The sequence below is a fragment of the Thermobia domestica genome, chromosome 9 (assembly GCF_964235325.1).
Source record: "Thermobia domestica chromosome 9, izTheDome1.hap1.1, whole genome shotgun sequence".
Lineage (NCBI taxonomy): Eukaryota > Metazoa > Arthropoda > Insecta > Zygentoma > Lepismatidae > Thermobia > Thermobia domestica.
This window is the reverse complement of record NC_137462.1, coordinates 54,323,787-54,341,722: the sequence shown is the minus strand read 5'-3', so window position 1 is coordinate 54,341,722 and position 17,936 is coordinate 54,323,787. Positions and strand designations below refer to the sequence as shown.

Sequence of the window (17,936 nt, the reverse complement as noted above, 5' to 3'; positions counted from 1 at the left end):
ATAAGAATTGGCTTCCACTCATTGAAACCACTTCTTTAGAATTTTTGAGAATTTCCGCACATTTTATAATGTTGTTGGTTTGGTTTTGTGTATAGTTTTCTTTCGTGTGTTTTCCACATATTTCTTGCTGGAGTTTTAGTTACTTCGAATATGTCCCTTAATACTGCTGTCGAAGACAGCCTGAACAGTATCGAAAAATTTCTGCTGCTGATAAAGTCAGTGAAAATAATTTCGGGGTAAGACACCGTACTGTGCAGTGATTCAATGCGTCTGATTAGGCTTATAATGTAACATGTTCTCATATAAAGACTAAGATGATGTAAGTGTGTAATAACAAGTGTAACAGATTCTTGACGAGCAATCTCCATTCGTGCACACACACAAAGGCTTTTACAAAAATTGTAAGTCTAACCTTCATATGATGTCATACCTGTGTTTGTGCAGAGGAAGAGTATAAAGCCACAGAATATCACGCTTACATGGTTATATTAGATGATATTGCCCCTTCTTATGTAACAATGAAGAAATGGGAGCTGAATTTAGAAAAGTATCATTTAAGACGATCTTCAGTCAGGAAGACCCGTTGAAGCACTGATCCAAGGAAACATTGACAAGTTCATGAAAGTGTCATAAATGATTGTCGATTGACATCAGGCAGAGTGCTAGAAAGTAGCTTGGCAACTGCAAAGTGAGGGCAAAATTATCAACCAGCATCTGGGAATGAGGAAGTTTAGGCGAAATTGATACCCAAACTTTTAACACTTGAGCAAAAGATGAGTAGGCCAATATTTCAAAGGATATCCTGATTTCCCCGACAAATCCAGATGCCTTTCTCATTCGATTCGTAACAGTACATAAGATGTGGGTCCAGCATTACCATCCCGAGTCAAAATGGAGTTCCAAGCAGTGGAAACACTCCTCATCCAAATCTCCATAGAAGACCAAGTCATTGCATTCAGCTGGAAAGGTGATGGCTACTGTTTTTTTGGAAATTCAGAGGGGAACGGTAATATATTATAGATTAAATGATATTTTATCTTCCAAAGAGCAAACATTAATTGGGAATTATTATGTAGGCCTCCTACGAAAGCAGCGTAATAATCGTCAATGAACGTGTCGTGGGAGACTTGACAAATGACGTTGTTTTCCATCAGGACCATGGCCCCAGCCACATATTGTTTGTTGCCACGGCAGTAATTCAAGTTGCGGCTTCGAATTGGTTCCCCTTCCACTTTCTTCGGCCGATTTGACATCTGATTTTAGTTTGTTCCAGGCTTCAAAGAGAACTTCGAAGGTGTTAATGTTGACACAGATAATGACAATTTACATGCTGTAGATGACATTTTTATGTTTTACATAACAAAACTTTTTTTCAGGCATATACGCACTTGAACATTGATAGGCAAAGTACTGTGAGTTGTCAGGGGATTATGTTGACAAATAATACTACACTTGAACTCTCAACTGTATTTTTCATAGTTAGGGTTAACACTTTTACCTATATTAATGTAGAAAATTGCAGACGGTGGTTATGTAATGATAGAAGAATTTAATTAAATATTTACTTTAACGTTCCATTCGTATGCTATGTAAGCTAAAGACGACGGATGAATAATGGAGATGAATGATTGCGAAAGAATTGGTAGAATGAGGATTTGGGAGGAAACAGGAGAACTCCGAGAAAATTCACGGATACGATATTATCCACCACAGACTCAAATATCGTGGAATCTGGAATTGAAACAGATACCTTTCGTACTAGAAGTGAGCTCTCTGCATTGAGCCACCGTATCCACACACACACACACACACACACGCATGTATATATATATATATATATATACTTCTTATAGTGTGTAAAAAAATATCTCTACGTGTGTGTGTGTGTTTGACTTAACTTTCAAAATACTGAGACTATTTCAACTGAGCTTCTTCATTATCTTCATTGAAATCTCTGAATGATCGTAAGCTACGAGGCAGCACACTTAATGTTAATAGAACTAACTGTAAGCCAGAAGTGGAGCAAGTTGCCCGAAATTGTTAAGAATATCTACAGTATGCGGCAAAACAAACAGTACTGAAATTCGCGAAAAGATGGCGCGTAGGTGCAATACAGTATAAACTGTGAGAGGAAAATGTGTACTTAGTTGTGTGTGGACTAGCGTAGAATGCAGTTGGTGCGAAGATAATGTTACTCATAACAAAGAAGAAGATGTTTATTCTTGATCGCTCATTTCCTCTCATATGGTGTGGGGCAGCGTCTTACTATACAGATGAGCCCGCACGAATACTGTATCGTTCTGGAATGTTAGTTAAGTAATATGAAGATGAAGATTTCATCAGCAACATATGTCTCAGTGATGGAAGTCATTGCTGCATCAATCGACAGTTGATTATTAACCCATTCTTGCATGATTTGCATGGTTTTTTGTCGCACCAAAAATCTGTCGTTACAACAACAATGAATGCAGCAAAATTGATCTACTGCCCACACTGCAAGTGAGTCACTTGCTCTTCTGCCCATGAAAGTTTGCAGTTCGCTTGATTTCTCGTGGAATGGATTTTTATATTCTTCCCACTTTCTTGACCTCACGATTCCAGATGCCTATATATGGAATGTGCTGAAGGAAGCGATTTTCCGAATAGATAACCCCTACTACTATACCGGAGTTAAAAGAGAATGTTCGGTCATTTGTTTTGTTATTCAGCAACCCGATTTCACTAACATGTTCATTAATCTACAGGACCGATATGAAAAATGTGTACGACGTAATGTTCAGTAGTTTGAATATCGGTGCATGATGTACAGGCTCGATTCCTCTTAAATTTACAATATATATCTTGAGTAATATTTAGTTGTCATCCATTTAACTCTTTTTTTATGTTTCATTATGTTGTACAACAAATAAATAAATAAATAAATAAATGTCAGTAATGTGATTTCAGTACTGTTTGTTTTGCCGCTTACTGTAGTTTCTTTTCGTTTAATTCTTTCAAGTACCTATCGATTTATATAAAGTGGAGTGACACTACCATTTCAGATGCAAGAGAATAGTTTAAGTTATTCCAGCTTTAAAAATAAACAATAAAAAAAGAAGAACAACAAGGAGAAAGTTGAGCTCCAGTGAATTCAAACTCAAGTAAACAAATACTAACTCCGGAGCTGGATGGTTGTATATGTTTAAGTTATTTTCCTGAAATCTTTTATTATACTGGCCGAAGAACAGTCATTCCAGTTAAATTCTAAAGATACTTCTAAATTCTTGTCAAATTATCTAATAGTTATGAATTTTGTGAAAATCGGAAATTTGTATGCAGTCTAAGAAATGCTGGGAAAGTCCTGAATTTTCGAAAACTGGAATTTTATTGTTATAAATAATAATAATAATAATAATAATAATAATAATAATAATAATAATAATAATAATAATAATAATAATTATTATTATTATTATTATTATTATTATTATTATTATTATTATTATTATTATTATTATTATTATTATTATTATTATTATTATTATTATTATTATTTGCGTATTTAGAATTTCCAGTACGAGGTACATCGCTATTAATAGAATCATCATCATCATCTTTGGCCACAAACCTTGTGTTCTCTTGTCTTAAAATCACGAAATCAAAACACAAATTCTAACTAACTTTCTTAATTACAAACGCACCATGGCAACAAGTAAATACATTTTATCCTCTTCTACTAACTAAAGTACCTGGATGAAACATAGGCAATACGGTATTTGCCAACATTACCACCCCTGCAATTCTAATCCCTATCACCAAATCCTACTTACCCGTGCTAGAGCTGTCGGTTAGCCTCTTCCACAGTCAAAGTTCTTACTTTTTATTTATTTATTTATTTATTTATTTTCCATCGTTTTATTTAGATGTTTATCTGCATTCTCAATCCATCTTTTGTTTGGCCCTTATGTCTCTTGTATACAATCTTCTGTATAATATATCTATATCTATATATAATCTATATAATCTTCTATTACTTGATAGCTTCCTCCTGCCTTTTATACGTTCCTTTCTTCTTATTTATGTTTGCTTTCCACTCTATCTTCCATCTGACTTTCCTCTATAACAGGGCTATATATTCTTCGTATTGTTTTCCTCCCAAGTGTTTACCGTTGTACTTTTTTCTTTAAGGTCCTTATAGTAATAGTACAAGTAACGAGAAGCTTCAAGGATCGACTACTACGCTGCAGTTGACGTCGAATCTTGCAACTGGCGGTACAACATTGTCCCATAATGTTCCAATTCTTCCGTCGCCTACACAAATGGAGTCATCGGCCACTGCTGCTCCTACAACAGCCGTACTTCTTACGCCAGTTACCATGACAACTATGACAGGCACCGGTGAATTTCAGGCTCCTCTGTTGACTGGGAATGCAACTCAGGTAATTTTCTGATCTTTTTTATTATTATTATTATTATTATTATTATTATTATTATTATTATTATTATTATTATTATTATTATTGTGACGTTTATTATGTCCTCCTCCAGTAGAATGGTTAGTCTTTCGGAGGCGTGCTTGCGGGATCATTGAGTGGTGGGGCACATTCTTCCATTATTGGCTCATTATCGTGAGATAATAGGGAAGCTGCGTCGGTCTAGAAGGCCGAAATAATAGCGCTAGAAGTTGACATTATGTCCACTCATTACCCAGTTAAGCCATATGCCACAGATCTTAGTGAACAGTAAACGTGGAAGTTACTATTATGTGTAGATAAATGGTAAGTCAGTCAGTTTTGTGAGTAACAATAAAACTGAAGAAAACCTAGAGGAATTAAGCAATTAAACAACTATATGAACAGAAAGTTCTTTTAACAAAGCACATTTAATCAATTTGTTGATATATCATTGTTGAAGTTAAGTAGTATTGTACACCTGCCTCGATTCGTAGGTAAAGTTTGCCACTCGTTTGAGTATTGAAATAACTTATATCATTGATGGCTCTATAATTACAATTAATTTGTAAAGTTTAACACATAACTGTACCCTTACAAGATTAATGAGTAATTTTAGTTTACCAGGACATGGTTCAGGAATTTGAACTTTCTTTCTAAAATTTTCTTTCTCTAATACTTCAGTGTAAACAAAAAAAAAAGTTCCCTCTCTCTTTAACATGAAAAAATAATTGAATTATGTATTCTATAACGTCATTTAAATATTAAGATCGGAGAAAGATTGATTTTCCATAGGGGAAGAGGTTAAATTGTACATACTATGGGTTTTTGAAATCCAGAGAATGGTTTTAATTTTCGTAGTGTCTAGAATTATTCAAGGACAAAGACTAATAGTAGCAATGTTAATTGTATTGAAAGTGTAAGTCATATTTTGTTTCACATTATAATTTCAATATGAGAAAAAATGATATCTTCCGACAGTTTATTGTTTGTGGATTAGTTGATCATCAAACGATGTTTTTCAACTGCCTCAGCTCTCTTTTGAAATTATTTTATCAGTCCGTCACTTTAAATCTGATGTCAGTAATGAATGAACAATATAATATTCTAATGTGTAATATTTTACGAGAAAGACAGTTTAAGTAAAAAAAGAAAAATAAACCGTCTAGTTACGTTTTCGTTGTCTGCTTCCAGACTTTCTTTGGCACGACTATTAACAAAAGTTCGGAATCGCCGGTTGGAAATGCTGTTGTTGGCGTTGGATCTCCAGGCAGTGTGAGTGTTGCCTCCGTATCACCACCCTTGGGCTTGTCTAACACCCCTTCACCTCCAGGCATCAATCTCTCTTCTATTTCACCTCCCATCGGGATGACCACGACACCACCGAAGCCGTTCAGAGCCAAAAGTGACACAGAAAGGGTACAGTATCAGGTGTGTAGTATCTTTGGGCGTGTTTGTCTTTTTATCCATGCATAGAACCATAAATAGGTAATTTTCATTACGTGTATATTGTAGAAAAATTTGAACCTGGAATAATACGTTAAATGGGGAATAAGTTTGGTCGGCTGTTTAATCCCTGTGCGCCAATTAACTATATCGATTTCATTTCGAACACTACCCATAAATACTGTTGGTCAGCTACGACTCGCTCTGAAGAACAGGCACATAAATATAGTGCTATATAATTTTTCAAAAGTAGAGATGGTTCTTTTTATATATCTGTCAAAAGTATAGTTGTTTATGTAAGAAAATGAGAGAGCATGATATTAAATCTTTAACGTCCGTGTCTTATGCTGTGTAGACTAAAGTAGATAAATGAAAGCAAATAGTGATGAGAGAATTGGTGGAAGGAAACGGGAAGAACCCTTGTAAACTTTTGGCACACTGTGTCTTCCACAAAGAGTACAGGCCTAAAATCGAAACAATCTCTCTTCTATTTCACTCCCCATCGGCATTAGCTCTTTTCTATTTTACCCATAGGATCTTTCGCATTAGAAGGCGTTGGTGTGCCATTGTCTCACCACAGAGCCACTATCACACCAGGACTATGGTAGAAATTTTAAAGAAATCAGTGCGGTTTGTGTCCTTGAATGTGAAGTGTAATTGGTTACTGATTCTGGGTATCTGAATTTACTTTAATAATTACGAGTCATTTTTACCCTGATTTATTTGTTATTGAACCTAATATGGCTGTCGAAAGCTATATTAAAGTGCCGGAATATATTTATTACTAACAAATTAACTTTTATCCTTTACAGCATATTCTGTCACCTGTGCTACACCGCTGCGTATGTAAATGACAGAAGAATACCTAATGTTTTTATTGATGTTAATCATGTTTGCAGGCATTCTAAAGCTAAGACGTTGATCTCTCGGAACATTTCCGTTGATTTTGCGTAATGTTCTCTTCAGTTTTTACGTTAAGATCTGTCTAGATGTTCGTTGTTTCACAGTTTTTCCAAATCTTCGCTATTCCGGTGGGAGCCCATATGGCTCCAATTCCACTTTAAGCTATAGGTCTACATCTCATTAAGTCTCAGTATTGAAAAAAAAAAAAAAAAAAAAAAAAAACCGAAAATTCCAATCCAGCCAACAACTAATCAATCTTGAGTAAACAGTTATTATTATTATTATTATTATTATTATTATTATTATTATTATTATTATTATTATTATTATTATTATTATTATTATTATTACTGCTACTACTACTACTACTATTACTATTACTACTACTACTACTACTACTTCTTCTTCTTTTCTCTACTAGTTGCAAAGTTCTTAAACTTTAGCTTTAAGTGTTAGGACACATAAGAATAGTGCTGAGCTATATTTGACAGAACTATGCGAGCTATCCACTTCTGTTGATGCCACAAAGAAAATTACAGAGAAGCCAGTATAGCTATAGTTGTTGAGGCAAAGAACGCAACAACCTAAAATTCTAGAACTTTCTTGTAGTTTTAGGTGCTTTGACATAATAATATTAATTACATTCTTTTTCTTTTTTCATTTACGGAGTTAACAATTCGCTTGTTAAATAAAAGGACGTCTTAAAAGTTAGAACCAAAATAATTTTTTTTGTTATAATTTTTATAACTCATAACCAAAATGTAAAATGCAACAAAAAAGAAAAAAACACCAAATGAACTTATGTAACTGCAAGGCCATCCAAGTCCCTTCTAGCGAGCCATAACATACAATACCTAACATACAATAACATACAATGCTAAACTAAGAATACTAAAAAAGTTTATATAACTAAAAATTACTTCCGTCGATTTCGTTGTGAGTCACCTCACAACAAGTGCATAGTAAAACCTTCCTGACGAATCGTGACTCACCTCTATCTTCGAAGCGCATCGATAAAAAAAATGAGGCAAATATATGCTACGTAAAGCAAATGGAGATTCAAGCATATTACTATTACTAAAAATCTCTTCCATAAACTTTTGCGAGTCAACTCACATAAAGTCCATCACAAACCCTTTCCAATGAGACATGACTCATCTCTATCTTCGAAGCGCATCAATTCCAAAATCAGGCAATTCTGTGATACGTAAAGCAAATGGAGTGCCCAGCATATTAGTATTACTAGAAATCTCTTCGATAAATTTTGTTACGAGTCAGCTTACATAAATACCACCACGAAGCTTTTTCAATGAGACATGACTCACCTTTATCTTCGAAGCGCATCGATTCCAAAATGAGGCAATTGTGTGCTACATAAAGCAATGAAGAGTCCAAGGTATTACTATTACTAATTCTTTCAATAAATTTTGTTGTGAATCAGTTCACATAAAGACCATCAAAAACACTTTACAATGAGACATGACTGACCTCTATTTTCGAAGCGCATCGATACCAAAATGAGGCAATTATGCGCCACTTAAAGTAAATGGAGAGTCCAACATATTACTATTACTAGAAATCTTTTTTTTTTTTTTTTTCAGCTTACATAACCATCAGAAACCCTGTTCAATGAGATACGACTCATCTCTATCTTCGAAGCGCATCGATTCCAAAATGAGGCAATTATGTGATATGTAAAACAAATGGAGAGTCAAACATATCACTAAAATTAGAAATCTCTTTAATAAATGTTGTGGTGAGTCAGCTCTCATCAAGACCATCTCAAACCATTTTCAATGAGACATAACCCACATACATCTTCATACCACATCGATTCCAAAATGAGGCAATTGTGTGCAACGTAAAGCAAATGGAGAGTCCAACATATTACTATTACTAGAAACCTTTTCGATAAATTTTGTTGTGAGTTAGCTCTCATAAAGACCATCACAAATTCTTTTCAATGAGGCACGACTCATCTCTATCTTCGAAACACTTCGATTTCAAAATAAGGCAATTGTGTGCTACGTAAAACAAATGGAGAATCCAACATATTACTATTACAAGAAGTCTCTTCGATAAATTTTGTTGTGAGTCTGCTCACATATAGACCAGATCAAACCCTTTTCAATGAGACATGACTGATCTCTATATTCGAAGCGCATCGATTCCAAAATGAGGCAATTATGAGTTACGAAAAGCAAATGGAGAGTCCAACATATTACTATTAACAGAAATCTCTTCGATAAATTTTGTTGTGAGTCTGCTCACATAAAGATCATCAAGAACCCTTTTCAATGAGACATGATTGACCTCTATCTTCGAATCGCTTTGATTCCTAAAAGAGACAATTATGTGCTAAGTAAAGCAAATGGAGAACCATCAAATTTTTATTACTAGGAATCTCTTCGATAAATTTTGTTGTGAGTCAGCTCATATAAAGACCTTGACAAATCCTTTTCAATGATACATGCTTCACCTCTATTTTCGAAGCGAATTGATTCTTAAATGAGGAAAACAGGTCTACGTAAAGCAAATGGAGAGTCCAACATATTACTATTACTAGAAATCTCTTCGATAAATTTTGTAGTTAGTAAGCTCACGTAAAGAACATCTGAAACCCTTTTCAATGATACATGACTCACCTCTATCTTCGAAGCCCATCGATTCCAAAATGAGGCAATTATGTGCTACGTAAAGCAAATTCAGAGTCCAACATATTACTATTACTAGAAATCTCTTCGATAAATTTTTCTGTGAGTAGCTCACATAAATTTAATGAGACATGGCTTACCTTTATCTTCGAAGCTCATCGATTCCAAAATGAGGCAAACGTGTGCTACGTAAAGCAAATGGAGAGTGCAACATGTTGCTATTACTAGAAATCTCTTCGATAAATTTCGTTAAAAAGACATGAGTCATCTCTATTTTGGAAGCGCATCGATTCCAAAATGAAGCAATTATGTGCTACGTAAAACAAAAAGATTTTATAGTAATAGTAATAAATTGGACTCTACATTTGCTTTACTTAGCACATGTTTGCTTCATTTTGAAATCGATGCGCTTCGAGGATAGAGGTGAGTCATGTCTCATTGAAAATGTTTTGTGATGGTTTTTATGTGAGCATACTCTCAACAAAATTCATCGAAGAGATTTCAACGAGGGCGAGTCAAAAATTATCTACACTTTTGTCATAACTTTTCTTACATTGCACATTTTGTCTTCTGCCCTCGCATATTATATTGTTATACTGGGGGTGGCAATGCTGTGAAAGTGTGATCTTAATTTCTCCATTTTTCTTCCTTGTGTTGCAGATATATCATGGCTGCTCCATTAGAAGTTTGCACCAAAGAGGAACAACGAGCAGTGACCCGATTCGTCTGGTTGGAGAGTGTCAAAGGGTCAGACATTCATCGCAGACTATCATCGCAATATGGGAGAAGTGCACCATCACGTAAAACTGTGTTTTTGTGGCTCGAGAAGTTTAAAAGTGGTCGAACAAGTGTAATGGATGAAGAGGGAGCAGGACGGCCATCAGCTTCCACTACAGATGATAACATTCAGCATCCTTGAGAGATGGTTCTGGCCAATGGACGAATCACTATCCATCAATGGACGAAGGTAGCATCTGCTTTGAACATCAGTCATGGCTCTACCCACCAAATCATCCACGACGAGCTCGGTTTTCATAAACTCTGTGCACGGTTTGTACCAAGAAAGCTTACTGCAAAACATAAGCTCACTCGTGTTAGGGTCTGTCAACGCTCACTCACTCGCTTCAATAACGATGGTGATGCATTTTTAAGCAGAATAATCACCGGCGATGAAACATGGGTTCATTACTATGAGCCAGAATCAAAGCGCCAGAGTATGCAGTGGAAATACCCTGGATCTCCGACGAAGAAAAAATTCAACACTGAGCCATCCGGAGGAAAGGTCATGTTAACTGTGTTTTGGGACTCACAGGGGCTCATAATGGCAGAGGTCATGGAAAAGGGAAAGACGATCAACAGTGCGAGTTATAGTGAAACGTTGGAAAAGAACCTGAAGCCGGAAATTCGCAACAAACGCCGAGGTTTGTTGTCGAAGAAAGTTTTGTTTTGACAATGCACGGCCACACACGACTCATCACACTATTGAAACCATCAACAAGCTGAAATTTGAGTTATTCGAACACCCTCCCTACAACAGACCTAGCTCCATCTGACTTTCACTTGTTTGGGCCACTCAAGGATGCTTTGCGTGGTCGCCGATTTGCCTCAGATTTAGACGTGCAAAATGCGGTGCAAAAGTGGCTTCACGACAAACCGAACACCTTTTATCTGGAAGGAATACGTAAGATCGTTGACCGCTGATCCAAGTGCATTGATAGTTAGGAAGATTACGTAGAAAAATGATGTGCATAGTATAACCCTAGCTTCATGCAAGTGAACTGTAGAATGAAAAGTGTAGATAATTTTTTGACTTGCTCTCGTAGTAATAGTAATATGTTGGACTCTTCATTTGCTTCACGTAACACATGGTTGCCTCATTTTGGAATCGATGCTCTTCGAAGATAGAGGTGAGTCATGTCTCATTGAAAAGAGTTTGTGATGATCTTTATGTGAGCTGACTCTCAACAAAATTTATCGAAGAGATTTCTAGTAATATTTTGGACTCTCCATTTGCTTTACGTAGCACATAATTGCCTCAATATGTTATCGATGCGCTTCAAAGATAGAGGTGAGTCACGATTCACCAGAAAGGTTTTGCTGTGCACTTGTTGTGACCTGACTCAGAACAAAATCGACCGAAGTTATTTTTAGTAATATAAACTTTTTAGTATCCTTAATTTAGCATTGAGAACAGCATAATATTTAATTTCGGTATTTGTTTGCTTCGATATTGTGAGTCATGGCTCACTACAAGGGGCTTGGGATGGCCTTGCAATTACCTAAGCTCATTTGATGTTTATTTTCTTTTTTGTTGCATTTTACATTTTTAGTTATGAGTTATAAAAAGTTATAACAAAAAAAATTTAAAAAATGGTTTTGGTTCTAACTTTTAAGACGTAATAAAAAGCAATAATTGTGGTCTATGCATGAATAACTTGAACCGTGTGCGTGAGTTTTCTCGGGGTTCTCCCGTTTCCTCCCACTTTCTTCATTCCACCATTTTCATTCATTACTCATAATCACCGTCTCCTTTAGCCTAACCGGCATAACCGTGGGACGTAAAACTAAAAGATTTCATTTCGTTTTGAATAACTTGAGTGCAGTTCTCTGTAAGTTGTTAAGATCTGTATTTAATCTTTTTTGAAGTCTCAAATACTTAAACAAGCTGCATGTATGGAAAGCCAAAAGTATTTTTTATATGGTAATAAGGAGTGGTGTTCGACTCAGTATTATTAAATTAATATAGTAAAAGTTACTATATTGTTCCTTTTTCTTTTGTTCACGGTGAGGTACTTTCACCAACTCATCCTGCTTTACTCCTCGATTACGATGTACATTAAAAATCAGGCGTCAAAAATCCACAACTACTACTCCATATAAACGTACGGTAAATTGCTGTGGGCAAAGCAACGTAAATGTTTTCAACATTAGTTTTTCAGAGTGCATTTCTAGTTTGCAAACTAACGAAAACTGATCACTTACGAAATCAAAAACCGCCACAGGTATTTGTTGCACAAAGGCATTAATGTCAAAGTTCAGGACTCTGAAATGACCCTTTGCCTTTTATAATGTGATTTGATGTAATTGCACAACGTAGTTAAAGTAAAAGCAGTGTTTTGTGAATTTGTAGACGTTGATGTAAATGTTGATCTTGTTTTTCCTTTCCACTCGTTTTGTTTTTTATTAATCTTTTCTAAAATAATTCATAGTATATTGTTAAACTTGTATTGTTAATGGCATATATTAGTTTTACAATAGTTTTCTCATCTAAATGGTGGGCTGTCAGTTTTTATGACCCTGAAATGAATTAGTTACAAATGTGCTACAAAAGCACGGGATCGGGAAGTGCACTTAGATCAGGATTTAACTTTGAAATCTGAACTATTCCTGTCAGAACCCTCATGAAAACTTTAGAGAAAACATGCAATGTACAGTGCCTGTTTTCGCATGTTTTGCTCATGTGCTACAGGTGTTACGTGTAAAGTAAATGGTTTGGAACAGAAACAGGCACTTATCCGGGAAATAACACCTGTTTTTGAATGTAATAATTCTTGTCTTGACATGAAATCACATGTGTGCACTATACATTGACTGATCAGTACCTGTGCGACGCGCATGTACATGCAATGTTCAGAAGAAAATGTTGCGGGCTGCAGACATGTGCAGATCAGCGAATGTAAGTTCATGTGTAGCACGTAGTATTTAGTGAAAACGTGTCTGCGTATGTAACGGTACCAACACATACACTGTACTTTACCGATATTGGAAACATGTACATTTGCGTTCCAGGCCAGCCGGTATTTTAAATGTTGAACGAAAATTTTCTGCACATTACATATAATGTGTTCCGTTTTTTAACGTGATTTTCAGCTATGCTGAATTTCAAAAGAAATCTGCTGTGAACATGCTGTTTTTTCCCTGTATTGCCGAATGTTCATGCAGGTTCCAGAGAATTGTTCATCTAGCAGGAGTTTGTCGTTTACATGTCTGGTACATGGTATGTTTTTAATACGGAAAATAGGATTTCCAGGTGATTTGTTTTAGCAGAAAAGGGTTGTATAAACATGAACTGTACATGGTATGTAGTGACAGCACGTATTTGCAGGTTACAGAGAAACAGTACACTGTCTGAAATATAAAAGAAACATGCCCGGTAGACAGAATGTTTTAAATCCGAGAAAAGGCCATTTTAGATGGGTTTCTCATATAAAAAGGAAGCTGTTTTGTTATTAGGTGTATGTTGCTTGTATCAACATCATGTACATGCAGTGTCCAGCTACATGTTGCTTTCGATTGAATTCTTGAATTTTCAGCAAAACAGACTAATCTCGACAATATTGGAAGGCTCACTGTGTGGATAGAAATTTGCAGGTGCGAATTTATATTTTCCTGGACCAGCAGCAGATACTGGTATGTTTAGAAACACTATGTTGCTGGAAATTCAGTCTTGATTCTTATTCCTTCAGCAAAATTTTGAACTCAAGTTTCATTCAACAGTGTACACATTTTATAATTATCACAAAATGGAAAATAGCTAGTAGGTCTAAAGACCAGAGACATTAAAAAATCGAAAATTGTGCCCTATAGTGCAGATGCCCGCTAGTTTGAAATAATGGCTGCCATCTTGAAATTTTAAGTCGGATAGCTACCAAAAACTATACAGCAAATTTCGGGTGTGTCGTGTTTTTACCCTCAAAGATAAAAGACCAAAAACTGCGCCCTGTAGCGTAGATGCTTGCCATTTTGAAATAATAGCCGCCATCTTGAAATTGGGACCTGTGCATTCAGTGTTAACTTATCGAAAAATGTAGTGTTCGTATCGTCTGAACCGCCTATTTCCAGTTCCCCTTTCACTGCATGTTTGCGATCCCTGTACATTGCATGTTCAGTGCTCTGGAACAATACTAGAATAGCACTGGTCTTCTTCCTTTTACATGCAATGTTCAGCGGATGATCAACTGCTGTTGAACAGAAAACATGTTAAGATCAGTTGCAAAACATGCAGTCCACAGATGTTCCGTTCGGTTATAGGTACAAAACATGTGTTTTCCAGGTACAAACCAGGTGTTCACTTCTTCCTTGTTTACCTGTGTTTTTCCGTTTCCAGGGACTGAACACGCAATGTTTTTTAAAAACATGAGCACATGATCAGGCGTAAAACAGTGTTCCAATTTCAAGGGTTTTCCAGGCGCATGTTGTACATGCGCATGTATGGTACGTGTTTTTTTCTGCTGGGAAACCATAAAATATAGAATATATTGGAGATTTAAATCAGTAAGATTTCGCAAAAATATAGATGGTTTAATAAGCGTTGTGCTTTTTTTTCATCCAGCGTTTAAACCGTAAACTGTTATATGATTCATTATCTAAGTCGCGAACTCTAATAAAATAAAATAAGCAATTTTTCTAAAGAGTTTACTTATTAACTCAAATAAGTAACTTGATGCATGTGCAAAAATATAGACTTTTTTTAGGTGTCCTACTCTTAAGTATTGAAATGGTGACCCTACTCCTAAAAGGTCTTAACTCTTTCCTATAATAACGCGGAATTTGGAGCAGTCGCCTCAGTTACTCCACGCAAGAGACAGAGCAGCGTATGAGAATCTCGTTTCCGCAGTTAATAAAAAGCGGTTTTTCGTATAAGATTTTGAGAAAATAACAGCTTTGAATTTACTACATTAAAACACCTTTGAACCATACATGAAAGCATTTTAATGATGTAAATTTACAAGAGAAGGGAAATCACAGTCGTTAAAATTCTTCATTGTTATCAAAATTAATCAGTGTATCGTGACGGAAAAAGCAACAGATTGATTTGTAAGTCTAATTAGAATACTTTCGTATTACTAGTAATTCATTTAAGTACCCAACGATGAAATAGCACAAAAATCAGATAGATTCTGGATTGGCAAGGGCTTTAGCCCTCAGTCTTCTGCTGGTTGCTTTCTTTAACACAGCGCAATAACACTGTGAACTTTAACATTGAACAGACACTTAGTTGTATTACTATTATTATTCTATGTTTTATACTTATGAGTAAGATATAAGTAGATTGTGCACGTATAGTAACAAGAGTTCTGATTTGACATCTCTCTTTGGTAGGAAATGAGACGCAAATGCCATATCAATGCAGAGCAGAAAAGAAGATGCAACATTAAAAGTGGTTTTGATACCCTTCATTCACTTATTCCTCAGTTAAATCAGAATCCGAATGCAAAGGTAATATAGTCATTAATTTACTTTTCTAGAAAATTGTTTAGTACTTCTTAAGAATCATTCATATTAATGCAAAAGTTGCCTTGTAAATATTAGAAAAGAAGATACTGGTGTAGGCTAATACGAATTTTCAGAAAGATGCATATTAATTGACCAGGAAACAGTTTTGGTGAAAATCAGGTAAACAGGCTTTTTAACATAATTAGGCTGTGCTAAATTCAAATACTTTGTTTACTTCACTCTGAAACCTTCTAAATTACATTTAGTTTCCATATAAATTTGCAAGAAACGTGAAATCTCTGTATACATAAAATATGAATTTGACAGTCTCATTATGCTAAGCTGGCCACACCGTTTATAATGATTTTTTACACATAGCTAATCTATCTGCCATCTCAACATAACTAGTCTGATTGAAACACAGCAGGATGATTTTTCCTTGTGTAATGGTAACTTACAAACTTGATAATAATCAATAGCGCATGTAGCACTAAAACTTGGATCAGATATACTTTTCTATCCTGTATATTATGCTGCAGTTGTAACGAAACAAAGGGAAGTAGCGTGTCTATCCAAGTAGTTGGAATTCCTTTTGGGTAGTCAGTGATCATAGATAGTTCTGAAGAAATAAGCATAAATGATGAAGATTAAAACAGTGAATCAATGTATCTTACATGAAGAAAAGAAAGAAGAAAAAAAACCTTTTGTACTTTATAAAGTCGTTTGTGTTGCTCAAGATTTAACTTACAGTGTTGGTGGTCGGGAAAGTTGGGCACCTAAACATGTTCGATTTGAAAACACTTTACACCAGACTGCAAGATCCAAACAGTCAAATTATTTCGCAGAGCTGGATATATTAATAGAAGACATTCTTAAATTAGATACAGTATTAGCAGAAAGCACATTAGTTTTTTTACTCTGAAACTGGAGCGATTATGCCACCACCTAATATGGCTAAAGGAAAATTCATATATTTTACTGCTGGCAACTTCACTGGATGGAATAAACACATTTCATCCAACGCAATATGCTGTTTGACACACACACACAAAAAGTCCTCCGCCCACCACTATTCTTGGTGATGTAGTACTAAGCAAATACAACTTCGCTGTTTCGGTTGAAATATTACGTATCTTTCGTGCCAATATTACAGAACTCTCTAGCGGTCCATTCTTCAATTAAAATGTTCAAGAAGAATAGTTCATCGCAGATGAGTATTCCCGAGAAATATTAAAGACGCTGGAGCAGATAAGACCTATTTTAATAGTGAGACAAAATACATATCCAGAGATAAACTGGGCTGCCTTTAATCTTAGCCACAATACTCATGAAGTATGGCCTGCTGAGTGCTTCCCTGTTATTCATGCATCAGCCCATCACATTGATACTTTGAATACAGTTGTGAAAAGAATTAATACGTGTTGCACGATTGCGCGGAAAGAAATATATAAAATTAATTGTTAAACAAACTAAGGCTCTTTTTGCGCATCGTATGGAACTGATGTGGAAGAAGAAAGAATATAAAAATGTATTAATTCTCCGCCTAGGAGGCCTTTATATTCGTATGAACTTCCTGAAAGCAATAGAACACCATATGTCTGATTCTGGATTGTTCCAAGTGTAGGTAGAAAACAATCTCTTTAGTGAAAATAAAACTACAAATGTGCTACTGGGAAAGGAGTATGGGCTCAAAGGAGTTAGAGTTTATAAAATCATCATGCAAGTTTTGTAGCAACTCCTTCTTACGAAACTTCTTAGTTTCATCAAAGAACATGAGAATGGACTGCAGCAAGCAAATTTATTAGAGCATTCATTAAAATTATTTACTTTTTCTGTAAAATTAAATGCAAACATATTCACAAACCTTATAGTATTGTTCCATAGACCTTGAAAAAGTGGATGAATAAAGCACATTGTGGTTAATGGTAGCAGTTACAAGTAGGCTGAAATTATCTTAGTACAAACTCGGCAAAGTACAAGTGGATGACTGTATTTCGTTTAATTAAACGTTTCTCTTTTTGACATTCTTTTATAGATGAGTAAAGCAGCTATGCTTCAGAAAGGAGCGGATTATATTCGACAATTGCGTTTGGAAAGAGCACAATTGCAAGAAGAAATGGACAGTCTCAGACAACAAATCGAATGTCTAAACGCTGCCATAAGGTAGGTGTTTATAAAGGGCATAAAAATTCGTTCTACACCATGTTAAATTTAATTCCCCATTGCAGATACTTATGGTGAAAGATAATTAACGTTAATATTCTCGCCATATATTCTCAGTAATTGA

The 17,936-nt window shown here is 35.4% G+C and overlaps 1 protein-coding gene across 3 annotated transcripts in view; it reads left to right on the top strand.

Moving 5' to 3' along the window:
- The window catches only part of Mondo (MLX interacting protein mondo), a 262,881-nt gene that overhangs the window by 238,444 nt on the left and 6,501 nt on the right, over positions 1-17,936 (top strand). The window contains exons 9-12 of one of the 3 annotated variants that reach the window (XM_081771102.1): positions 4,168-4,418; positions 5,625-5,849; positions 15,536-15,652; positions 17,685-17,812. In XM_081771102.1, coding sequence (XP_081627228.1) covers positions 4,168-4,418; positions 5,625-5,849; positions 15,536-15,652; positions 17,685-17,812 — 721 coding nt within the window. Of the gene's footprint in view, positions 1-4,167; positions 4,419-5,624; positions 5,862-15,535; positions 15,653-17,684; positions 17,813-17,936 lie in introns of all 3 variants that reach the window. The other 2 variants (XM_081771101.1, XM_081771103.1) reach the window with 2 other exon arrangements.